This window comes from Centrocercus urophasianus, unplaced genomic scaffold (genome assembly GCF_019232065.1).
Source record: "Centrocercus urophasianus isolate 14NV4802_14NV808 unplaced genomic scaffold, USGS_Curo_1.0 seq_73, whole genome shotgun sequence".
NCBI lineage: Eukaryota > Metazoa > Chordata > Aves > Galliformes > Phasianidae > Centrocercus > Centrocercus urophasianus.
In genome coordinates this window covers 8514418-8541065 of record NW_024885344.1, presented here as the reverse complement: position 1 = coordinate 8541065, position 26648 = coordinate 8514418, and the positions used below count along the sequence as shown (strand labels likewise).

The following is a 26648-nucleotide window of genomic DNA, read 5'->3' as shown; positions in this document are numbered from 1 at the left end:
AATATCACCAGTCTTATAGGAAAGCAACAATAGGGGAAAACTAATCTCTCACATTGCCTTTCAGAACAGAGTTAAGCAGAAGATCTCCCTGTGAGTTTTCTTTGTGGTTTTGCCCTGGATCTTGGTTCTACACATGCACAAATTTTCTCCTTTCTTTCATGGGTGCAATTTACATTTAGTATTTTGTCTGAACTCGCTTTGGTCTGGCACTATTTTTTTTTCTTTTTCTTTTTTATTTTTTTTATTTTTTTTCTAGTTGGAGATTATGTCTGGCTAGTGACATTGCTTACTGCTGCCCATTCTGGAAAAGTATTCAGCTGGAAGAGTCTAATTCCCCATGTGTTGATTGCCACCATGACAACAGCCAGACCAATCAGATTTACTCCCAGACCAGCTATCACCTGCAAAAACAAAATTTATCAGAACACATCAGTGATGCTTGATCAAAATCAGTTAAAAGAGAAACAGAGAAGGCAAAAGAGGTAACAGTGGGCATGGTGAAGAACTCTGATGGAATATATTTGTATGTATTTATATGTATAGTAATAATATATATATATACTAATTTCTAAAACAGATAGAAAAAAAGGACTCGGTATTATATATCAAAGTGTAAGCTGTGAGAATATTCAGGACTGATAGTCAGAGGTTGATGCAGCTCATCAGAAAACTGCTTAGTTTATTGCTTGAACTTTTCAATCACGTAATCAGAATGGGTTTTTAAACCACACATAGAAGAGGGATAACTGCATGATTGGTGATAATTGTGTGATTCAGTGTGGAACAACATGATAAAACTGATTTCTTGTACTCTCCTGACTTCCCTAAGCACCCTACTGTTCAGTCTGTTTCTTCTGCAACTGCCGTTGTGCTTGTCCTAACAGGTCACCACAAAGTCTTGTGTACTCCTGTTGTTTGATACCTGTTTGACCATTATATTCATAAAGACAAAGATGAGAAATATGTATATCCTACAGAGGTGTCTAACTGTTCTTAACCTGTTACCTCTGTGCCATAGCAGCAGGGTAGACAAGTATGACTATATTAACACCAGTGCCATCATCGTTATTGTAGGCTACTGTGCGTGGGTACAAGGCACGCGGATTGGATGAAGAAAGGGAGGATATACCCAATCTCAGAACTCACCATATCTTTAATCTGGCAATGCCCATAACTGAAGACAATGGCATTTGGAGGATTACCCACGGGCAGCATCACCGCAAAGGAGATACACATGGTGACAGGAATCAGGGTGTATAAAGGGTTGATAAGCAGGGTTTCTGACTGGAAGGAGAGGAGCAGGGAGAGAAGTTTTACTTAACCAGTAAAAGCCAATGCTCATAAATAAGCTGAAAAGAACTTATCCACTTCGTATAAAGATAACAAGGCTATAAATCTCAGCTCCCTCATTTTTACACATAAGCATGAAAGTACTTCTGTTTGTTTAGTGGGAAAATGGTGTAATTTGGAGTTGGTAAACCTCATAGGATTTCTGTTCAGCTATTTAACGCTAAAGTAACTCCACAGTGATTGCATATTGCTACTGTTAGGCCATTCTTTGTCTTTTTCCTACTTGTTCCCCATGTCATTCTATGCTGTGTGTTCTTGATCTGATCACTAAGTACTGCTTCAGTCGTCCTCCAAGACAGATAACAAGATGTTGGCATTATGGAATTTTTTTTTTATTTCAGCTACTAAAGATACGGAAGCAATTCTTAAAGTCTTCCTAACTATGGTTAAGAAAGAACTGTAAAATCACCATAAAGATTGGAAAAGACCTCTAATATAATTTAGTTCAACCTTCCACCCACCACCAGTATTGCTTACTTAAACCATATTTTGCATACAAATTCCTCAAATACTCAATCACCTCTCTGGGCAGCCTCTTCCAGTGCCTGATATTCTTTTGGAGAATAAATGTTTCCTAATATCCGACCTAAACTTCCCCTGGCACACCTTGAGGCCATTCCCTCTTATCCTATCATTGTTACCTGGGAGAAGTCAACTCCTACCTCACCACAACCTCCTTTCAGGTAGTCATAGAGAGCTATAAGATCTCTCCTGAGTTCCCTCTGCTCCACACTGAACAATTGCAATTTTCTCAGCTTCTCCCCATAAGTTTTGTGCTCAAGCTTCCTCACCAGTTTTGTTGCCCTTCTTTGAATACCCCTCCAGGGCCTCAATGTCCTTTTTGTAGTGAGAGGCTCAAAACTGAACACAGTACTAAAGATGCAGCCTCAGCACTGCTGAATACAGGGGGACAATTTCCTCCCTGTTCCTGATGGCAGCACTATTTCTGATACAAGCCAGGACCCATTTGGCCTTGGCCACCTGAGCACACTGCTGGCTCATCTTCAGCCAAGCACCAAGAAGCACCTCCAGATTCCTTCCCTCCAATCAATCAATAAATATATCAATATCAGTAAAGATATACAGGACAAGTTTGAATACTGGCCCCTGGGGAACACTGCTTGTGACCAATTGCCAGCTCTGTTTAACTCTATTCGCCAAGACTCTCTGGGCCCAGCCCTCCAGCCAGTTTTTTACCCAGCAAAGAATGTACTTATCCAAGCCATGTGCTGCCTGCTTTCCCTAGGAGATTACTGTGGGAGTCAGTGTCAAAGGCTTTACTGAAGTCTGGGTAGACTATGTCTCTCATCCACCAGGTGGGGCACCTGGTTGTAGAATGACGTTGGTCGTGCAGGAGCTGCCTTACATGAACCCACATTGTCTGGGCCCAATTTCCTGGTTGTCCTGCACATACCATGTGATTACACTCAAGATGATCTGTTCCATAACCTTTCCCAGCACCAAGGTCAGGCTGACAGGCTCATAGTTCCCCAGATCCTCCTTGTTGTAGATGGGAGTCACATGGCAAGCCTCCATTCATCTGGGACCCAGCTGTCTGTGGTCCAGATTTGCACTGTGAGAAGGTAGTACTGGTGGAACGTACTTTCAGAGCTATCTAAAGAATTGTTCTTGCGTTAGACCCTTCACTGGTGGTGAAATTTTGCATTTTATTCTGTGTTGCTGTAGCCTAGTTCTATGGCAAAGGGAAACCATACTCTTAAGGCTAACTGGAGAGGAAAGCATCTCCAGGTTACTTTCAGAGTCAATAAAGAAAGCCTGACATCTTAAGATGCCAGTTCAGAATACTTAAAGTAGATTACCACTCTAAATTTCTCTTTAGAAGAGCCTCTGTGGAGCACAGAGGTAAATTTGTACTCATAAGCCATACTAACACAATTATTTATTTTAATCTGATAATATATTCATATTAACTCAGAGTTGTTCACATGATGTACTTAGGGACAACCTCATAAAACTGTTGTAGCAGGTAACCACAATTCATGTTCTACATTCTTAGTAAGAAAAGGTACACATTACATAAAAGAAAAGAAATGAGACAGTTTTCTGGAGCTGCTATTCCAATATAGAATGAAATTTGCATCTCTTTTCTCTGCTTTTGATACCAGTATTCTGACTTTTTCCTCTGTTCCTTACAATAATCTCTGCTTTTGATGTTGTGTGTTAGCATGCTTACCAGATCATCCCCTTGAATCCATTTTAATCTGATGATATGAAATTCTTGATTAGTCTTTCCTTACATGTGGTGAGTGGGTAACTACTAATTAATGAATAATGTATTTAAAATAACATTGATATTTGAAGATTTATTTAGACTTCACTTCATAGGCTTCAATTGCGTGGTCACCTTTCTTTGTATTTAGTCCATCTATTCCTCATGGTAGGAGCTATGTTTTTATATTGTCCTAGAGGTCTTGAATAAATTTATCAGGACTGAAGTTGCCTTTCAGGTTGTTGTTGTGAGGTTATTTTTTGTTACGTTGTTTTTTTGGGGGGTATGGAGTTGAGGAATGTAGGCTAAATTTTTTGTGATCTGAGTGCCACGGATACAACAGGAAACAACAGATTAAAACTGCTGTTGTTTATACTCACCATGCTGCATAAAATAGGTAGAAATATGGTTATGGTTGCTGGATTGCTAACAAACTCTGTTACCAGGGACACTAAAATGCAGGCCAGCAGAGTTACAGCCCAGTAGGGAAGGCTGCTCAGGGACAGCATTTGGCGCCCAATCCATGTAGAGAGGCCAGAAGTCTGAGGAAAGGACATAAGCACAGCATTGACTTAAGTAGGATGCTTGTTAACGGGATTGTTTTCTTCAGGGTAGTCAGAGAATGTCACCAGCAAGTAAACAACATTAAGATCAATCTTTTCTCCATTACCTTTTGTTTAGTAAACTGGATTTCAGTGTAATGTCTAATAAAGAATTGTCCATAGTACCACAGAGATACATTTGACAGTTAATAACTTGAATCTGCACCAAGACTGATTTTTCCCCTTTCTTCAATATATGAACTGAAGTATTATAAATTGGTAATGAAGGATCACCCAATGTTAGTAGAATTTTGAGATGAAGATACACAGATTTAGTTGCCTACACATAGGTCTCTGCAGGAGAGCTAGGTGTATTTTAATAAATTGTACTGCAGGGAGATATATTCAGTACAGCCCAGAGCATGATTTGTCTTATCAGCACTAGAAGCGTGACTGTTTTCTAAATATGAGCATCCTGTGGCAGCTGAGATGTTTTCCCCAAGCTGCTTAGCTGCTCATTGAGAAAGGGTCCTTCAGATGTGTCCCTCAGATCTTTGACTTCTCCCAGCCATGTAGGAGTATCTAGTTCTTCTAGAAAATCTGAAATGACAATAGAAGGCTATGCTTACAAAACTGATTTGAGCCCTTTGTTAGGTAGCTTTCTGTTGAGAGAGCAGATGTACAAACTTGAAAGTTTCTGCACTGTAATCCTAATTTGGAGCACATACAAAAGGATAGAAACTCAGGTTTATTTATTCACTTTTTAAGAAGGGTAATATAATCTAAATCAGTACCTTGCATCCAGCTGCTAAAGCATAACCGCCTCCAACCAACACTACAATTTCCCAGGGCATGGTCTTCTGGAAGTCCTTCCAGGTGATGATGGGGTCCAGTGTGTTGGTGTCTGTTGACCTTTCAGCATTTCCTATATCAAAATAAGGCACATGCATGATCAAAATTGAACTGGCATTTATGCAAAGATCTTCGTGTATTTTGCACTACTAGTAGTAGTGCAATATTCATGGGAGTTATCTTGAGAACTGTCTATAAGAGGTGAAAAAGAGTTTAGGTTATCTTTCAGGTTATCTCGGATTCAGAAATTGCATCATACTGATTCCAAATATCCTGACCTCTCTTTGGCTGCTCTTTTGATGTGAATAGTTGTAAACCCTCCTGCTTTATGCTATAGCTTTTCAAGAGACAATCTTCTCTGTTGTGTATGTGCACATGCAAATTATGTGTAGATTACAAAGATGGAGATACAATGGGATTATTTTCTCAAAGGAAGGCATTTGCTCTCTACACTAAGTCATGAAGTTTAACAATGTGCATTTACGTTCCTAGGCTTTAGCTGATGACAGTTTGCTGAGATGCTTGAGTATATTATGGAAGTAAGAGATAGAGGGTGTTATTTTTCCTGTATTTTGCATGTATTTCAGTATAAAAACCAAACATATCTATACACATTTGTAATTTTTACATAACACTATGCAGGAAATTATGTTTTCATAAATGATTGCTGAAAGTCTGGCACAGCAGACTGATCAGCACTTCTGAACACCATCAAAAATGAATTCTGCTAATTAATCATTATTATTACTGGGATAACAGCAAGAGAAGCATTGCCAAAAATAACAACTGCCAGACATTAACAACTGCTACCTTTTTTACATCTTTTTAACCAGACTATCATTTACTTCTTCCATACAAATAAAGACTGGATTATTTACTAGATGTTATCTTCAGCCAATTTTGCAAATCTCTGCACTCTCAGGATAGAACTACACCTCAATCTTTCCTAAAACTCTTTCTTAAATTTTGAAAACTCTATAAGTACAGATAAAACCTGTTGGTAATCTGCTAGATAAGACCATATGAATAAAAGTACAAGAAAACAAGAGGAGACTGATGCAAGGGATGGTATCAGAGAAATTACGTCTACAATTCCACAATTAAAATGTATTCATCAAACGTTTTGCAGAAACCAGAAAAACATAGTTAAAGAAAAACATGCCAGCTCTCTTTCTTGCCGCATGTACTTTACCTTTTTCTTTTTTTCCAAAGCATGGCTTTTTTGCTGGAATGAGGAAAAGGAGGAAACCAAGAAAAACAGAAACAGTGGCATCAGTCCGGTAACCTTTCCTGAGAAAGAAGCAATGGGGTTATCATAAAAACACGCTTACAAAGCCTTTGTAAACTATCTCTTAGCAGTTACAGAATCCCAGAATTGCAACACAGCTGAGGTCGGATGGGACATCTGGAGATCACCATGTCCAACCCTGCGCTCTAGCATTTAGAGCTGAATTTTTATTTCCACATCTGAAGTCTTCTAGAAAAATATATCTTCACAGCAAGGATACAGATAAGATTTTTATTCAATATAGCAATATGTATTTAGCTAACTGCAATCCGTGTAATATTTTTTAACATTCTAGTGAAAAAAGATATCCCTTTCTGTTTTAAATATTAACTTTGATGTACAGAAAAAAATGTGCTTGCTAGAAACAGTAAAGAATAAACACGTTCTCAGGAGAAGACAAACCTAAATGATCCTTAAAAGTGAACAAGACTGTTTTTAAATTAAACTTCTAAAACTCAGTTTGATAATATACTTTGAGATGTGTCAAACTACAAATACCCTCAGGAAATCCCAAAAGTAAAGACCATTTTTCAGTCAAAATTGGGATGAGATGTCAAAATAATTTTATACAGTGGAAACCTGAAGAAAATTTAACTTCATTTATATAATCTTTGGTATGTATTCTTTGTTAATGTTACTTACATAGATTTTTGTCAATATTATTTATAATAAAAAAAATAACATTAGTTGTTTCAATTTTCTGTGTAATATTCAACCAAAATAAATATTTTCTTGATAAATTTTATTTTCTCAAACACACATTGTTTTGTCAAAATATCATTCAGTATAAAATTAACAAAAAAACACAGACGTTTTAATTTGAATTATACAATCAATATATTCCATGATACCATCTCTATGAATGCATTAAACTTCAGCATCTGCCCTTCCTACTTATTACATTGGAAATATGTTTTAATTTGTCTGCTTAGTTCCCTCTGCCTTACTCATAAGCAAGAAAAGAATTTGCTGCTGAGTGAACAGCTGTAGTTTAAAAAGCAGAAATAAGTATTCAATTTTCACTACCTTGTTAATGGTGGGTAATAACATTTTATAGACAAAACTTATGGCATAAAGTCTGAAGATGTAGTTGCTTAGGAAACTTCACTTACTTTTCAAAAAACGACGACCAGCCTGGTACAAAGCCGGGCTCACGAGTAAACCAAAGCAAGGTCATCAGGATGAAGAAAAATCCAGTCACCATCTCGGGATAGCTAGAAACAAAACGAACCAAACTAACTATTACAGGTGTCAGTCTGAAAACCTGAGAGCGGATTTGAGAAGAAATAAGGAATTAGAAAGGTTTCTAAGAGAAGAAATAAAAAACCATGAGGAAATTAGAAAAGAAAAATCACTTGAATTAAGGAATTCTGCATTTGGCTCTCAACTGAAAACCAAGTAAACTCAGTAAACACGAGCTAAAATATCATTATTTTCAATTCAGTTCTTCATGGGCAGGAGCTAAAGGAAAATATTTATAAATGCTTGTTATGTATTTGCATCATTATCTGGATACAAGGTAAAGCTCATGTTTCTATTCCTCTGTAAGCACTTGGTACTGAACCTTTCAAAGAATGTAATAAGCATAGTTATGCTTATAGCAACATATAATAATATTTGCAAATCAAAATGTAAATCCATACCAATATTTTTGCATGTAGTCCTGGCTAATCAGGCAAATTCCTGAGGTCTGTTTTACCTGACATTCCCCAGTTTCTTATACTCTTCATGAATTCTTCTCTCTGACATTTCTTCCCGTTTGGTTTTCTTCTTCTTGCTCAAAGAACAGGTTTCCTTAAAACTGAGGTAAATAGCACAGTAAAATTAGACAATGGCATGAAGTGAAGTGAAAAGCTGTAAGAAAAATAACAATAAAGAAACAAACTGAAAACTTCAGTTGCAATTCTTCTTAGGTAAAATTGTGATTTGGGCCTCGTGGCAGTGGAAAGGGAAACCATTGCTTGTGACCTTTGCATAGTCTATTTTCCAGGTCTTTCTGAGAGAAAATCCTACATGTGGTTTGAAGGTCCTTGTGGAGCCTGGTCTAATCCTGACTGATATCACTGAGCCTCCCCAGGCTGTGGCTGAACTCCCTTTCTGTAGGTTTCCTCAGATGGCTGCTGGTGGCCAGATTTTTTCCAGTGCCCAAAACTTCCAAAGACTAGGTCTAGTTTATACCATCCCATAGAAAGACTGTGATCAACTATCAATAATTTTATTGGGTGTGAAGGATTTGTATGGGTTCCACTAGGATCAAGGGTAGCCAATATGCATATGTCCTGATCTGGCTTCTGAGTCCAAGTTTCACTTGAATGTTCAGGATTAACTAAGTAATGATAAAAGTTATGCTGAGGAACCCAATAGCTTTCATAATTTGTCTGCTTCTACTCTTCCTAACATTCTCCAAACCAAGAGCAAGACCACATTGCCTCTGCCACAGGGTCCAAGACAGTCAATATGTTTTCTCATGGTGAAAACTGGCTGTACATCTGTCAGGTAAACACAAGCAAAAGTGCATTTAACATCGGAACACATTTAAATTTGCTATACATTTATATGCAAATTAGGCAAAGCACCTAGTTTATGCAGCTAGCCTTCACGTTATGGCAAAGCATTCCTAATTGAAAGGAATATTCTTTCAAGTTCACATAAACATTTTCTTTTTATTCTTTCCTACTGTGTCACTTTGCTCTGCTTTGGGCCACAACTCTGCTTTTTTGCACCACCTGTACTACCTATTGGACAGGGGTGTATGGGGTGGGTTGAGAAACTTCTGCAGCTAAGCCAGCCTAAAATAGATTGCAACAGCTGTGAAGTAAGTATGTTGAAGGTGAAATGGTCTGGTTTTTAAGTTTCTTTCATTTTATTGTCTCTTTTGTTGCCCCACAAGAGTGAGACCTATGCTACCACATTGGCCAAACGGTGTGTTTGACAAAGGTCAAATTATCTGCATAGTTTGGGTAGCTAAAGATGCAGGTTGACCATTTCTGATTAACAAAAACATCTCAGTTTTCATGTCCCTAGCAACTGAGTACCTATGTGTCTCTTGTTTTAAACTCACATAGCACTCCTGTGCACATTTAAATTTCCTTGCAAACTTTGCTCTTAGACTCCAGTAAAATTCACCATTGGTCATGCATCTGCTGGAGGAGAAAAGAAATATGCTTTTTAATGGCCACTTTCATAATGACAATTCCACTCCTAGCTCTGCTTTTTTTGTCAATGATTGTTTGGTGGGTCTATTCTCCATCTCCTTTGAATTTGTCTAGAACCTACAACAAAAGTCTGAAATGTTTCAATCAGCCCAAGTCAGAATGACAACACTGGGCTTCCTAGGAGGAAGAACATGCAACATGAACATTATGGGAATTCAATAAACATTTATATATAAGCATTAACAGCTGTTTCAACATGTTCTCAGTGTTGCTAGGCTTAGGACTGTGTGAAGTTATAGTATTGTATCCACATGCTTAACATAACACATTCTTTAATGATTTTAAATGAACAAAGATTTAAGAGTTTTGGAACCAACCAGCACTTCTCAAGAAGTCAATAATGGTTCAGTCTCTGGTATTATCTACAAAAACATTAATCAGCATGAGGTCTTAGATGCAATGTGGAATTTCAATGGCTTTTATTTTAAAAAGCAGAAAGTAATTGAAAGTGGTGTTAGGGCTTGTTTCCACTCAAGATTAAGTAAATAAATAAAATTTAAAAAAAAATAGAAAGAAAAAGACATTTATTTTAGCCTTTTAATTTGGAACTAAAACACTCAGGGGACTGAAGGACATGGAAGTTATTCACCGTCTTAAAATCAACCCAAGGTCAGCTGTAAGCAGAATTGATTATCATTTTATACACTTTCATAGGTGAAATAAATTAGTGATGTCAGTTCATCTTACTTTTAAGAGTAAACTAAATCAAATTAAGGCCACTTTAATTCTGAATAAATATGTATGCAGTGCATTTTAATGCAGATTGACTAATTCACTCTAAATGCATATACTTTGTCAATTTTCATTAACTTTGTTGAGTGCTTCTGCAAAGAGAATACATATGATATAGGAGACCAGAAATTGTTCTTGTTTTGGATCTCAGAACTGGTGGTTTCAAGGGGTATTTACCTCAGCCTAAGAGTTCTTCTTCCTTTAAAATCAAATATATAAATGGAGTTTGTTTACCATTAATTTTAACTGTCTTATATTAACTTTATCTATCTGAAGGCAGATCTGAAAAGTAAATTGTTCAATTACTGTTATTTTTTCCTATTCATCTTTTCAGCTGTACCTTTCCAAAAGGACTTTTATCAAGATTTTTGGTCCATGATGAGACCCAGTTATGAGAGTTTAAATAAAAAAAAAATCAGTTGAGTACATAGTAAAGGTTTCCATCACCAATACCTAAGCACTTCACTCTTGTGCAACAATAATGAGCACTGCTGCCTATCTGTCACAACTAAAAAATATTATTTCCTCTTGTAATTGTTTCTATCAAGAAGAAAGTTGTACCTTAGCTTTAATCATTTGAACTAGAAAAGCTCTAATGAGATCCACTCTAATGAGTTCAATGATGCCCCGTTTTTGTTATCAATTCATCTTGCACTCACTTGCAGCCCAAGAATAACCAGTGCATCCAGAACCAAGTAAGGACCAACATGATGAGGGAAATGGGGAAACTGAACAAAAACCAGGTTCCAAAATTCATCACTTCAGCATTTGGGTATTGGCTGTAAAGAAAAAAAACAACAACACAAAGACATTATGTGAGAGTTTAGAATGGTAAAAGAACATTTCCAATACGTACAGAAGTACAAACATGTATTTACGTTCATATATGTTATGGCATGACAGAAAAAATTCATCAGTATATAAATGTGACAAATACAATACTTGTTCATAGTAAAGCCATTGGGCAAAAATGCCAGTCACTGACCATGCCTGAGATGAACCAGATAGAACTTCAAACCTTTAAGACCAGATGGTCTAGATTCTCCATCCAATTTCAAAAATCATTGCAATTACCAGGAATTAAATCCTGTCTCTATCTGAGTTTATTGTTCAAAGTCCTAGTCAGTAGAACTAAGAATGATTTCACTCAGAATCTCTATGTGTGTCTTATTCTGGACCACAAAAATAATCACTATAGTCTGCTAGGTTCTGACAAAGATGTCTGATATATGCATTTGGTGGAAGTGTCAAAAAAGCATGGTCTTCGGAAGTGTTGTGAAATCCAGATTCATGGGCTAAAGATGGGTTCTGAATTTAGTTATCATTGCTGCCAGCATTTCAAAAAGTCAAATGCAGGATAATGTTACAGCCATGGCAGTAGATGATCAGAATCAGGTGTGAGCCTGGTTACAGATCAGTGAGTGAGGAGAACTTCTATCAGACTTCTGACAGAGATGACATTCATGCCTTTGAGAGCTCTGGGCATACATGATAGAGGAAATATTTAGCTCAGAGCTGCTTCCCATCATCCATGAAGCAAAGGTGTAAGGCCACACTTCTAAATGTACATATTTCTGCACTGCATGTTAAACAGCACAAGTATTACCAATGATGATTCTAGGTTCACCATGAGAACCAGCTTGCTATGAAGCCAAAAAATAACTTGAAGCAAGTTTTATGACTTTTCATCTTTTGCACAGATTTCCATTTTTCTTCATTCTTTTGTCTGCATGGCTTTAGTGCTTAATTTCTGAAGGAACCTGCTGCCTTCTTGATAATCAATTTTTCGTATCAGAAGAAGTTGCTCAAGAGAAATGTTGAGAAATTTTTATTTTGCATGGGAGAAAGATATGGATATAAATATTAACTTAAGCTCCCCCTTACAATCTTTAATCATTGGCAAAAAATGTTAAAGTAGGAAAGGAAACAAAATTGTCTTTAGAGAGATCATCTTAGAATAGTTCCCTGAGAGAATAAATAACTCACAGGGAGAGTCACAGGGATGATATTGACCAATCATATTTTCACCCACAGTGTCACTTACTTGTTGAAGTGCTCTAAGAATATGAGGCTAGTTGAAGTCCCTATGATGGTTGTCAGTCCTCCAATAGTTGCTGCATAGGAGATACTCAGTGAGAGGCATTTGCAGATCATGTGGTCATGTCTGGACTGATACCGGTACTTAGTGCTCAGGTCCAGTTCAGAGGGCTTAGGAGGTAGGACTAGTATCTGAGCCTGTGAGGGGATACATTGATCAAGGAGAGAAAGAGATTAGAACAGCAGCCCGCTCCCTGCTTTCTCTAATGCCACAGTGCTAATAAAAAGAGGGAACAGATTTTTTTCTTCATTGGTATTAGTTGGGATCAGAGCTAGAAACCTGTCTCAGAGCCTGAAATTGCCTGGTCTGCGGCGAAATATGGAATAGACAGTAATCGGACTTCTGGCCACAGTTTGGGTCGGCTCCAGTTCTGACTGGAATCTCAGCTGGATACCAAAAGGCCTTTGTGGGCTGCAGAGGCAGGATGCCAGCATTGCAGCAGAAGGAATCTGTAATCCTTAAGGCTTACGAACAGCCACCAGACAAATGCTTGGTGGACTTTTGGCACTCAGACTGGCTCAGGGCCTCTCCTAAAGAATGATTCTCAGAAAGTACACGGAAGAGGCTGGGCCATGAAAGAAAAGCTACAGAAAAAAATATTGCTCCAAAACAAGTTTTCTTAACAGTGACAAGAAAAGATCCATGCTACTAAATCAAGCAGTTATATTGTAAAGGTAGAGAAACTCAGAGCACTTTACATGCAACTAAGGCTATAGTTTATGATCAGGAAAAAGGTATCACCGGAGTCAAATAGATCTGTTAAATCATTAATTTGGATTTGTGTTTATGTCATAAAATCAGTCATGCTGTAAATCATGCTTGTCGTCAGAGTTCTCTGATTCATGTCCCTGTAGGTTAAAAGTGAAGAGAGCATACTACCTACAAAATAATCAGTGAATGCAAATGGCAAATGGGTGCAAGAGGAAATTAAATAACAAGAGAAGTGCATTCAGTTTAGAAACATACACTTAGATTCATTAGAACTGCTAATGCAAATGCATGTGTTGATTTTAGTCTAATCTTTCTTGAACATTAACTTATGCATTTAGGAATTGTATAACCACAGTAGAAAAAACAGTCACTGCTTGGAGGCACTGAGGAAAAGTAGAAATACTGCAGTCGTGTAATGTAGTAGAGGATTTTGATGGAGAATATTTGGCAGTACAAAAAGGAGATGAATACTAAGACTGCCAAACCCACTGGTTGAACAATTAAATGATCCATGTCTCTTGTTAGTTTAGTTCTGAGTAGGACATTGTGAGTCAAGGATTGCTCTTCTTTTTCTGTTGCACCATTTTCCAGGAAGGAATTGCTGAAATAAAGTGGGTAGAGCAGTGAAATAAGAAGTGAAACTTGTGGTCACATTACTGAGTATAAAGCTAAATGAATTGTACAAGCCATTCAGAAATGTCTTACTGGAAGATGGCTGTACAAAAATACCTGTGCTGAGGAATTCTAAATGGGAACAAGAATTAACATAGAGCTAAAAAGTAACTGCTGTAAAATGATAGAGAATGATTTCATTAAAAGCAGCTTACAAGGAATAAAAATGAAGCAGTGATAAACAGATGATGCTCGTCTCTGTCCCTTCCTTTACCCTCCATTTCAAACATCTCCTTACCTGAGGTAGCTGCTGCCCATTGCTCTTGGATTTCATCGTTCCAATCGGGTTGGCTATCATATGCACACTATTCATAGTCTGTAAGGAGGCAAATGCCTTTAGATTAGTCTTTCTTCTGTTTCTAGGGGCACTTAGACTAATATTGCTTTATAAAACTCATGGGCTGTGGACTTTCAAAACAAACAAACAAATGAAAACAAAACAGTGCAAAACCACCGAAACTTCAGCATTGAACCACACTGGAAAAGCACGAGATTTTTTTTTTAAATACTGCTTTTATTTTCAAGTGGTTTTACAATTCAGAATATATATATATAAATCAGTTTTCTCCCCCTATCATGTAGCAGAATCTAAGAGTGCCCTTGCTAGAGACGGTGACTTTGTAAGATGTGTAGTTCTAATTAACCGAGGCATCTCAACTGCAGAACTTGATGGTAACTGGACAGTAAAAGTCCTTACCTGAACTTGCTAAAAACTGAGAGTCTGGATGGAATTATTAGTTTACTGACTGGATCCTTGGCAGCACTTGAAATAAACCCTGTGGCGTTAATGTTTCCCATTGTGATTTGTGCAAGAAGTCTGATAGGTTAAATATGAAGCAGAACATTCTGTGCTATGTACTCTCACACAACAACCACTTCTTGTTTGAAATAAAGGAAGGAGTTGTAGAGCAGTGTGGACTGTGTTCTGATGGTATTAGCAAACAGTGCAGCTCAGAATATACAGGTACTACCTATGACAATACCTTTGAATGCATCAAGGAGTTGAAGTCAGTAGTAGTAGCACTAAAAACAAAGAAAGGAAAATATACTTTAAAACGGTCTATTCAACCAGCTCCCCCAAAAGGCGCAAATCAAGAGAAGGAGAGGCAACAGCTGCAGGAGATGTAATGCCTACTAAAATGGTGAAGAATACCAGTTATTAGTATCTCTTTTGTGGTATCTTGGGCAGATACATGGGAACAATTATTATCACAGGATCACAGAATGGCCAGGGTTGGAATGGACCTCAAGGATCATGAAGCTCCAACCCCCCTGCCACATGCAGGGCCAACAAGCTCCCCATTTGATACCAGACCAGGCTGCCCAGGGCCCCATCCAACCTGGCCTTGAACACCTCCAGGGACGGGGCATCCACAGCCTCTCTGGGCAGCCTGTTCCAGCACCTCACCACTCTCTCTGTAAAGAACTTCCCCCTGACATCCAACCTGAATCTCCCCTCCCTCAACTTCAAACCATTATTTCCAATTATGTTCCAATTGGACTCTCTCTAGCCTGGTAGCAAGGCTGTTCCACTTCCATCCAGGAGAGTTATATGTATTCACAGTAGTATATACTCTGTTCTAGGAATGGACTCCATTCACAATGAAGTGAATTACCAGGCAAGCCAATGCTACCTCCATCTTGTTCTATTCAAGTTCTTCCTCCATCAGCTTCTTCAATGCTTTTTATGAGCACCGTCCCGTGCCACACTAAAGCTTTCACTAAGATCTGTCACGGGTAGCATGTGGTCCACGCAAATAATACAAAGAGTTTTTACTTTTCTTTACTTTACTTTGAAGTCAGATTTAATTTCAGAATGTGGGCTACTTTTCCCAATAAATTTCAAGGTTTTTTTTTTCAAGTAATACTGTTTTAATAATAGTTCTGTTATGAAATATTTCTCACATATTTTTCAATAAGTCTTAAAGTAATTAATGGCATAATACCAAAATGAAAGATTTCCTTTATACTGAAGAAAATATGTGTGGTATAAAAAGAGAGGATAAAAAGACAAATTATTAGAGAGCTCATTATTCTCCAGACTAATAAGAATGTTGTTTAGAACTTGCAAGCTAACTTCAAGTTGTCAACATGAGCTACTTGAATGATAATGTTTGTTTTAAAGAAAATCTTAAATGATGTAACCAGAACTTATTTGTCTTTTATTTTGTACTCTTGTGAATAAAACAGAAGAAGCTAAAGAAGAAACTGTATGTTTTAACCCCGTACCTTTTAAGAAGATGCTTCTCAGAATTAAGCCTGTATTGCAGTTGGAGAACAAGAACTTTATATAGACTCCTGCGTATCTGACTTGTTTATCTGATAACTCAAAATAAAAATTAGTCCTTTCCTTTATCTGCTCTTATTTTACCAAAAATAGAGGCCTGGTTCAATCTTTTAGTGTTATAAACTTCTGAAGAATTTTGGCTGCATTCAAATAAATCTTTTACAGTTCTTTTCTTTTCTTTCCTTTTTTTTTTTTTTTTTTTTTTTTTCTCTCTCTCTGCCATCATCTGTTTCTTGAATACTCTTGGCAGTTAAGGCTTCCCTCAAGAATCCTCTGTAAGTGGGTATTTCCTTCACTTTATAGTGGTAATAATGTTAAAATAAATAAATAAATAAATAAATATATCCCTGCAAACATTAGTGAGATCCAGACCATTACATCAATCCTATTTCTCATATCAGCCTTCTTTGTCAGTTACATGTAAGACATCAATTTATAAGCTTTTCCACGCCCTTCCTGCTCTATTCCTCAGTTCATTTCATTGCAACCTGTGTAGGGCTCAAATCTCCAGTCGTACGGGGTTCATTCTTACTCCTCATTGATGAAGATAAGCTCCAGTGAAGGTTGGTCATGCTTTTCGCTGAGACCTGTAAAGAAGGAACAGGAGGCTTGTGGTAAGAACTGATCTGAGCCTTCGGGTGACTAAACTTGGAGAAACTATTGCAAGCGAAAGCTGGTCTGGACCTTCTCAGGTAACTCTGTGACACTTACGTGGCATTTTGTTGTGTTTTATTGTCCTCAGAGCATGCCTCTTACAATTAAAATATTGTCATGCCTGTGGGACTTCAGGCCTTGATGCCAGAATTTAAGTTAGGTTAGATAACGTCGTTGTTCAGCCTGGAATCTGTGAATTGAAAGAAATGGGAGATTTTTTTCTTCCCAAATTCTTTCTTTCTGGGAATGTCAGAAACCGCTAAAGCTCACACCAGTGCAGAAGAAATTTTTTCTGGCACCTGGTCTGAACTGGGCAGCTTGGAAGTGCAGGAGTAGAAAGGCAAGCTTGGGATAGTCACAGAGCATGTGTTTGGGCCTCTGCTACGTTTCAAGGCAAAACTGTCTTGCAATTTTGGAAGAAATATCACCATGCAAAAAGAAAAAGAATGGACTAATATATTTGGCAGTACAAATCAAACAGCTATGATCTGGGGAGAATTTGAATAATATATATCAATCATTCTGGTCACTGATAAATGAGAACAAAATGGCCAATATTGGCAAATACCTATTGGCTCGTTTTCTTCAATAATGGTGCTGCCTGCAGTACTGATGACATCACGCTCCTCCTCAGCATTCACTAGTTCCTGGAGCACTGCCTCCACAATTGGCATCACCATGGCTGTGGTGGATGTGTTGGAAAGCCACATGGAAAGCACCGTGGTGCAACACATAAAGCAAAGAAGCAACCTGAAGTGTAACACAGTGAGACTTTGAGGCACTTTCACAAATATTAAAGGCCTTCCTAACCTTTTTATTAGTCAGATGGTAAGCATATAGGTAGGGTCTTTTTCTTTTTCTTGGTACCAAAATACTATTGTGTGCATAGATAAAATGCTGCTTTGTGTTAAGAATTGTCATAAGATCATATATCACTGAAAACCCTTTGTTTCCCCACTTGGAAACCAGTGACCTGAGAAAGACTGATTTTCAGTGCATTCAGGGATACCTTAAGAATTATTTTATATTTGCTAAACAAACAAAGAGGGAACAGAGAGATTAGAAATAAAGAATCAGCCGAAAATAGAAAGCAATAGAATTATATAAGTCAAGGAGGAGGAGGAGGAGGTGGCAGAAAAATTGCTGAGAATGTTTGAAAGCTTTCAAATTCTGACAGGGATAGTGGGTAGGAACAGTTGCCCCAAACCCAGCTGGGTTTTGTCTGTGGATAGAGGAGCCTGAGTTATTTGCTTTTACAAGCTGCCTCAGATTGCCCTGAAATCTGAAGATCCACTCACATGCCTGGCTTTGCTCCAGCCATCATGACCATTCGCAGAGCAATACGTTTATGGAGATTCCATTTTTCTACAGAAGCTGCCACACAAATCACACCCATGAGGAGCAAAGTTGTGTTCTTGAAATATTCAGCAGCCACCTGCATTAAGAACATGGGGGAAGTAATCTGTTAAAAAACACAGTAGCTAGCCAACACAGAGATCATGCTGAAGGGTAAGAAATATTGTGGTTTCCACACTCCCACAAGAAGAATCACAGCAAGCCAGGGAAACTGAAGAATTCAGAAGTCATAATGCTGTCTTCAATCTCTCTCATTTGGCATTTACAAGTAATAGAGCTGCATCCCCTCTTGTTTGTAGATTTCTCAGCTTTGAAGAGATTGAGAGAAATCTTACTTCTTTGCTCAGGATGTGCATTGCCTGGAGTTAGTTGTAGCTCAATGAGGCACAAATTGAAACAGACACAAAATTCTGCTCTGAGAGCACCTTATTTATGTGTGTCATCTGCTTTTTGGTTATGGAAATATCATTGTCTATCTTGTTTGTATTTCTTAAGTCATGTTCAATCGTTGTGCAAAATTTGGCATCTCTAGAACCTGTGGCTTCGGGGGGAAAAAAAAAAAAGCTATTTGGGGACATGCACTCTTAATGCAATGAATAAAGGCTGTGATATTGCTTTGATGGTCTGAAGATACTGTGCCAGAACTTTTCAGAGTGGAAATCCACCTGCATTGTGTTAGGGAAAGAAGGCAAAATTTGAAATAAAGAGAACTTCAATCTGGAAGGGATGATCAAAAATCAACTACAGCTTAAGAAAATATTCAGAGACAATGCAGGAACAAATCCAAAGCAGAATTCTTGAATGTGTGACTTGCTGAAACACAAGAAGATACTCTGTGAAACTACTGCAAAAATAATAAGAAAAAAAATCACACACTTTTTTGGTGAAAACAAACAAAACAGGAGAAAATAAAATTTATAAATAAGTGAATGTTTGGAATCGAGCTGAATATTTTATTTTATTTAAACAAAATGATTCATGAGATATGTCTACAATTTTTTTCTTAAACACGGACTCTTTGGTTTCACAGAATCACAGAATCACAGAATGGCCAGGGTTGGAATGGACCTCAAGGATCATGAAGCTCCAACCCCCCTGCCACATGCAGAGCCACCAACCTCCCCATTTCATACCAGACCAGGCTGCCCAGGGCCCCATCCAACCTGGCCTTGAACACCTCCAGGGACGGGGCATCCACAACCTCTCTGGGCAGCCTGTTCCAGCACCTCACCACTCTCACAGTAAAAAACTTCCCCCTGACATCTAACCTAAATCTCCCCTCCCTCAACTTAAAACCATTTCCCCTTGTCCTGCAGTTATCTACCCTTTCAAAGAGTTGATTCCCCTCCTGTTTGTAGGCTCCCTTTAGGTACTGAAAGGCTGCAATGAGGTCACCCTGCAGCCTTCTTTTCTCCAGGCTGAACAAGCCCAGCTCCCTCAGCCTGTCTTCATAGGGGAGGTGCTCCAGCCCCCTGATCATCTTTGTGGCTCTCCTCTGGACCCTCTCCAACAGCTCTCTGTCCTTCTTGTTCTGGGGCTCCATACTGGGATGCAGTACTCCAGATGGGGTCTCACAAGAGCAGAGTAGAGGGGGACAATCACCTCCCCATCCCTGCTGGCCACCCCTCTTGTTATGTAGCCCAAGATACCATTTGCTTTCAGAGCTGCAAGAGCACACTGCTGCCTCATGTTCAGTTTTTCATCCATCAGTACCCCCAGGTCCTTCTCTGCAGGGCTGCTCTCAGGGACTGCTCCTTCCAGTCTGTATAAATGCCTTTTGCTGTAAACAAGTGTAGGCCCTACCATTTTAAAACAGTTTAAGCCATATTCCTTCCATTATCCTCCATTATTCTTACACTCTGATAAAAATGTACAAATGGCACTAGTGTTATTTTGTGCATGTTGCAGTAAGTGTTAAGGATATTGTTACATTTATTTAACAAATACCCCTAGTATACTTAGTAGACTTGGCCATCATAGTTGTATGCCAGAGCTTTCAAATATCACTTTTTTTTTTGGCTTTCTTCTACTGGTTTCTTTCGCATTAACTTTATTTTCCTAATACTTTGTTCAAAAAATCTTGAACTGAATGAAAGGAATCTACCAAGCCAGCAGCACAAAGAATCTGTTGTTTTGCTTTATCCCTTTCACAGCCAATTTTGAGAAACAAGCAAATACTAAGGTTCTTATTTATACATGCAACACACACACAGCACCCAGACTCATGCTCTCAAGGCCTGTGAGTGAAGTGTGGCTTAAACTCCAAGGTATGAGACCCAGTTTCTATGGTGCTTTAGAACAGGAGACTGGAAATACTGCAGCACCATCAGCTTTGCTTATTTTAATAAACAGGATTTTACTTCTGTTTCCTAAAGTAAATAATACATTCTCTGCAGTAATCCCAATATCATTTAATTTAATATTACATTGAAGTTGTGAGGCTGCCCCCAAATTTTCTTTCTCTGATATGCTACAATGTTTTGTGCTAACCTTTATGTTAAGAAAAAGATCCTGAAAATATTGAAATATGCAGATGGGGAAATGTATTTGATTATATTATACAATTGTTGCAGTACTGGAAGGAATAAGAGATGTCATATAAGTCTTGTTTTGTGTTTGATTACAGATGTTTATGAGTCTGCACATTGCCAGACTGTGTTAGAATTTTAACCAACCTTATGGTTGCTATATATTCTTCTGTGTTACCTATATTTCTAATTCTAATAAACCAAGTGTGGTGCTACTTCATTCAACCAAAAAAAAAAAAAAAAAAAAAAAAAAAAAGAAAGGGAGATGGAAAAATGTAAGAAATAAAAGCTGCAGATGAAATTGAAGGAATTCTTGGCATATCCTGAAAGAAAATGACATTCAAGAGAAACTCAATTAAGCAAATTCAGAATGTATCAAAGAGACTTTTCATACAGCTACTCCTTTTCCTGAGAACTGATGACTTCAAGGCACCACTAGGATTACTGGTTGGAAAAAGTACTAGGCATCTTCCTAGTATTACATGGTAGTACTTTTTAGTATATATGGTCTCATACCTTGTACATCATCTATAGGCACTGTAAGGGGTTTCCCAGAGAAGCTGTGTGGATGCCCCATTCCTGAAAATGTTCAAGATCGGGTTGGAAGGGACTCTGGGTAACCTGAACTAATACCCAATTTAGTGATTGGCAACCCTTTCTATAGTTGGAACTAGATTATCTTTGAGGCCCCTTCTAGGATTTTTTGATTCTGTGATTCTGTAAGGCTTTTTTTTTTTTTTTTTTTTACATTTTCCATCCCTCATTGGAAGTAAACTTTCCAGTTTATCCCATATGTACTTTTCAGAGGAAGTGAAAGGTCGAATCATGGTGCAGTATGTGTTAGGAATGCTGGTGATGCAGTAGCCAATAGGATGGACACTTCTTTGGCTACTATGTCCTTTCCTATGTCTAGTTTTCAATGCAAGTAAGGGCTGGTTGGTCCATGTTACTTATTGTAAGATGTACGCTTCTTCCTCCCAGACTCATTCTTGCTAGTCCACTAAAAGTTGCTTTAATCATACAATTAACTGAGAGTAAAAAGATGAAATGACAAAAATGTGCACGCTGGTCTTACCTCACTGGACTTCATGACTCCGAAAAGTGGGTATAGGAAAGCAGGAATTAAGGCTGCTGCACCAAGAGGTACTGCTTCGGAAACCCAGTATACAGCTGTCACAATCAACACGTAGGCACATGAGGCTTCCTGTATGGAGAAAGCACTGTTGTTAAATGTTGCTGTCATACAACCTGCTGTGAAAACCTTTGTGAATATGTTCACAGGACTCATCAGGCTGAGGGTGCCTGGATTACAAGAATCATAGAATCATAGAATGGCTTGGGTTGGAATGGACCATAAAGCCATGTAGTTCCAATCCCCTGCAATGGGCAGGGCTACCATCTGCCAGATCAAGTTCCCTGGGACACATCCAATCTGACCTTGAATGCCTCCAGGGATGAAGCATCCATATCTCTGGGCAGCATGTGCCAGCACCTCAGAATTCAACAATGTTCACACAAGGGTGTTCTAAAGCACAGCTGATTGGATGTGAAATCTAAGCTGCAAATTGAAAGGCCAATACCTGAATAAGATGTTGCTAATGAAAATCTTGGCACAGAAACTAGTGCAAAATATTTGGGTATACTTATTTATCAGCAAAATCATTGTTCACTGATGGATTTGTTTGCTTGAAATAACCCAGTATAGAACAAAAATTTCTCCACGACTCCTCAGATTTGCCCCATGGAGCCTGTATGTCTACCTGGCTTTTCTCCCAGTGTTGGGCAAGCACAGGAATGAGGAGTTTTCAGAATAATTCAGAAGTATTCACATATGGTGTAAAATGGACAAAGCTACACAGTGGTTCTTCTGGGAAATATTTGGCTGTATTTTCCCAGGTAATTTCTGCAGTTCTCTGGGAAAAGAAAGACCAAAGTTCAGATGGGTTTACGGGCCACTGGGTCATGTGGTTAATCAAGTAGCAAATTTGCTACTTTCCAAAATCTTGGGACACAAAGCCATGAGAATGTGGTCCCGAGCTTTAGAATCATAGACTCCTTAGAGTTAGAAGGGATTATTAAATGCTATCTAGTCCAACTCCCCTGCAATGAACAGGGACGCTCACAGGTATATCAGGTTGCCCAGGACCTGATCCAGGCTCACTATGATCACTCACTCAGAGACTATTGAGAGTATCTGGAATGCTACTGGACAAGTTGACAAATTTAGCTCTGAAGTGTTTCTTTTTTGGGTAGGAAAGTACCCAAAAGTACCATTTGAAATCCTGCACCACACAAAAACATACATATTTCTCTCCTTTACTCATTATAGGAGTGTTTTATGTTTTAAGGTAGAAAAAACAGGTTTCACTAGTCCTCTCTGATCACATATAATAGTAAAAGATTTTGCTGCAGATGCAGCTTCATTGTTAGCAAGATCAAAAGCTGTAAGGTAGGCTAGAAAGTATTGGGTTATAATGGATAAGGGAGATCTTTTTAGTAAAATATTCATGGATTATGATGAACACATATTATGAAATAGAATTGCTATACTATTTCAAGCTCTGAAAGACAAGTATTCCGGCTGTATCAGCTTGAAGTGACCTCTCTATAGAAAAAGCAAGCAAATTTTTTGAATTAAAATTTTAGTAATCCCTTAGTAATCCCTACTATAAAGACAAAGCAATTCTAGGTGTGAGTCACTGCACTGATTGATGGGTTCATAAACATTAGCCAACTTGTTCTTAGTCATTTTTAACTGCATTCAACTTGATGGTTGATATTCCACAGAGAGCAAAGGATAGGGTTCTTTTAGTGACCAAGTGACTATTTAACATATTTTTTTTATTATTTAACTAATTAATTTCTGCTAACAAGCTATATATATATATATTTTTAACATGGGCTCCATGATGTCCAGCAATATTGAAGACAAAATTGCTTGAATGAAACAGCATTAATTTTTATTTTAAAATGGGGCAGATATAAAAAAATTGAGATATATTTTGACAAAATTCTTAATAATGTTTTTATACTAACCTGATCCCAAACTATTTTCTCCTTCCAAAAATATTTTTCTCTAGAATTTCTTTGAGCATAGTTATTCTATATCATCTGTATGCATGTAGCAATAGACTAATAGTGGAAATGAAATAGGACATAGGGAAGTCACCTCTCTAAGAAAAATTACTTGGGACAGGCACTAAATCTTTGTGCTACTTATTTCCTATTATTGTTATTTATTCTCAGTGCTCTAAACCAGCTCTTTCGAAAGAAGAAATAAATTAATCTTTTCTATTCAATTGAATTCAATTTCTGTATTTATGTAATAGTTACCAGAGCTACTAAGTACTGTACTGAAATAATGGCTATGTAATTTATTTATTTTTTTCATTCTTTTACTTCTTTTGCAGAGGTGAAAATGAATATTAAACATACCTAAGAAGGGAATGAAGCCCAGAATAGGAAAATACATTTCAGTGAGCTTTTATGTGATGGCTGGGGGGGCTTCCACCTACCTTCAGTCTGCATCTTACAAACAAAGAAAAGAGGACTGAAAGGAATGCCATGGCTGAAACTTCCATAATATGCTCAACACACAATACATTTGTAGTTAAACCATCTGAGAATCTCAGAATACTCACTAACGATGAAGTCTGGATTCAAGATTTACCCATATAAAAATCTGCAATGCATATTTTGCATATAGGCATGTGGTTAAGCTATGCAAGAAGTGATAGTTCAGCCTCTGGTCTGCTATCTTTTTGCTGACAGGGTCACAGTGCAATTTCCTCTTTTCAGAGGGTATACAGCAAAAATAAAGGTAAACGACAATATGCCAGCCGTAGCTGTTCCGTGCATGCTGCCTTTTGAGGAATAATCAGTGGTCCTTAATTGGGCTTACTGCAAATAAATAAATAAATAAATAAATAAATAAATAAATAAGGATAAGGATGAAACAAATATGGTAGAAATAGTCACCATTAACAGCTAAGGAGATTACGAGAATGAGAAAGTATCACTGTCTTGAAAAGACTTTTTTTCTGCATTTGTCATGGCATGGAAAATGTCTGTGAGTGTCTCAAACCTGTTGCAGAAGTCACATTTCAGGTATCAATTTTGGGAAGAGTTCAAACAAATTTCCTCAGGTTTATTTTCTGCCCAATCATTTACTGTCACAAAATAATAGAAAGCTGTGGACATTATTCCCATAAACCTTATCTATGAAGAGTTCTGAGTCCCCATTCTCCTTTTGATGTCCCTTTACACTACACATATAACATTACCCCATTTCCAGAGCTGTGCTATCACTAAAGAGGCTATAGCTGATTCCCTGCAGAAATGCAAACATAATTCACCTAGTAATTCTGCTCTCTGTGAAACTGAAAGCTACTATAATTGTCTGATAAGTGAAAATATAAGAAAATCATCAGGAGACAAATTTAATCTTCAGATCTAAGACGTAATCTTACTCAATGCGTTGTAGCAAAATAAATACTAGCTTAAAGCACTTGAATAGTATCCTGTCAAATGAGTTTATTAACTATAGATGTTTTCTTAATGGCATTATAAATATTTGTCCAGCTCTGGGCCAGATTAACAGCTATGCTTTACCATCTGCAGTATTCACTCATATGCAAAATGAATATAAAATATCATCTGATGACTTTTCAAGTCACTTTGCAGTACAGAAGCACAATGAGGTGCAGAATAATATTGCAATGGAACAAATGCAGTATAATAGCAGTTCTTGTTCCAAAACTCATACCATAACACTACAAATCTCTTGGTTATTACAGAATTTCCTTCGAGTCTGGCAGTGAGCAAACATAGGTAACAAGTCTCAATGCAGTGAATCTTGTGTTGCCTATGAGAAGGTCTCAGGGGATACAGAGCATGCTGTAGTTTCAGTATCATACAAGCATTTCACAGAAAATCTGTTCTTTATGTTGCCCCTTCAATTGCACTGGGGGAGATGAAATCCTTTCAAAAACAGGTTTTTGCAAAAAAGGGGGAATTACTGTTCTCTGAAGAAAGTACGATTTCTTGTCATCCATTCTCACTCAAGTCACAAGAGATGTAAAACCACTATAAGAGTGCAGAAGAACTCATTCAAACTGTAAAATACAATTCACTGGTGTAAAAACATTATCTTTCTGTGAATCCTGTTTTTTCTTTTCAAACAAAAACCCACAGTTTTCTAATCCTTTGAACTGTCATTTGACAACAGTGGTAGTATTCATAAATCCTCTAGTGCTAGAAAGAAGAATTAATCTTTAACAGGGTAAAAGAAGGAATGGAAATTGCTGCACCATTCAGCTAGATTTATGTCTATCACAGTGAAAGCCAGAGCCACAGAATTTTTAAGACAGTGCAAATGTTGGCAAGTTAAACATCACCATTTCTATATGGTAGGGGTACACTATTATTTCATGCTTGACCACAGCAGAGATATGCATGGAGAGAAGTTAACCAGGGGTATTCATTGCCATTGCCTTGCTTATGTGTTAAGCAAAGATTCCCTCCTTTGTACTGTTGTGAATGCCTCTGAGCTATCATTTGTTAGCCAATGTCAGAACTGCAGTATGTCAGTACATACGCTTGCTTTATTGTAGCAGATGCCACGTGTTGTCCTACCAAGTCCTAGCTCCTAGTTCACTTGAACAACTGTTCTACACGCACCAAATGAAAAGTTCTTCCATGCGTATTTGTTATTAAAAATGAAAGGCACTCTAAGCATTCATTTTAAACACCTCTCCCTCACCACTGAAGAAACAGTAGAGATGCAAAGTGTCTGTCTTAAAATGAGTCTTCACCTAGTTCTTCATCTCTGCTTGTGACATTGCTCATAATATCTCTGATTGTTATTGTGATGACTGCCCAATAACTTTCACTCCTTCAAATCTGAGTCCTTGATATTTCTGAGAGAAACGTTTTTGTTTTTAGATCCTTGCCTCTGTTTTTGTCCACTGTAGGCTTATCCAGTTAGAGCGCCTGCTGTACTCAGAGGCTTTGTAGAAAAAGAAAATGTACTTACGCTGCAGGGGTACAAAAGCGGCAGAGGAAGCAGCAGAAGTGGAATGAGAACAACGAGCAAGATGTTCCTGGATCGGAGAATCTCCTTCACCACTGCCAT

At 37.9% G+C, this 26648-nt stretch overlaps 1 protein-coding gene across 1 annotated transcript; it reads right to left on the bottom strand.

Annotated features, from left to right (window-relative positions):
- Nucleotides 1-263: 263 nt before the first annotated feature.
- On the bottom strand, nucleotides 264-26648 carry SLC13A4 (solute carrier family 13 member 4). The gene is made up of 16 exons (XM_042837796.1): nucleotides 26550-26648; nucleotides 21591-21719; nucleotides 17930-18066; nucleotides 17200-17381; nucleotides 16510-16564; nucleotides 14674-14713; nucleotides 13929-14006; nucleotides 12254-12444; nucleotides 10869-10988; nucleotides 7962-8063; nucleotides 7375-7476; nucleotides 6167-6264; nucleotides 4917-5047; nucleotides 3961-4122; nucleotides 1147-1284; nucleotides 264-401 (listed from the first exon to the last, which is right to left on the bottom strand). Exons 1-16 carry the CDS (start codon nucleotides 26646-26648, stop codon nucleotides 264-266), a joined length of 1902 nt encoding a protein of 633 aa, XP_042693730.1.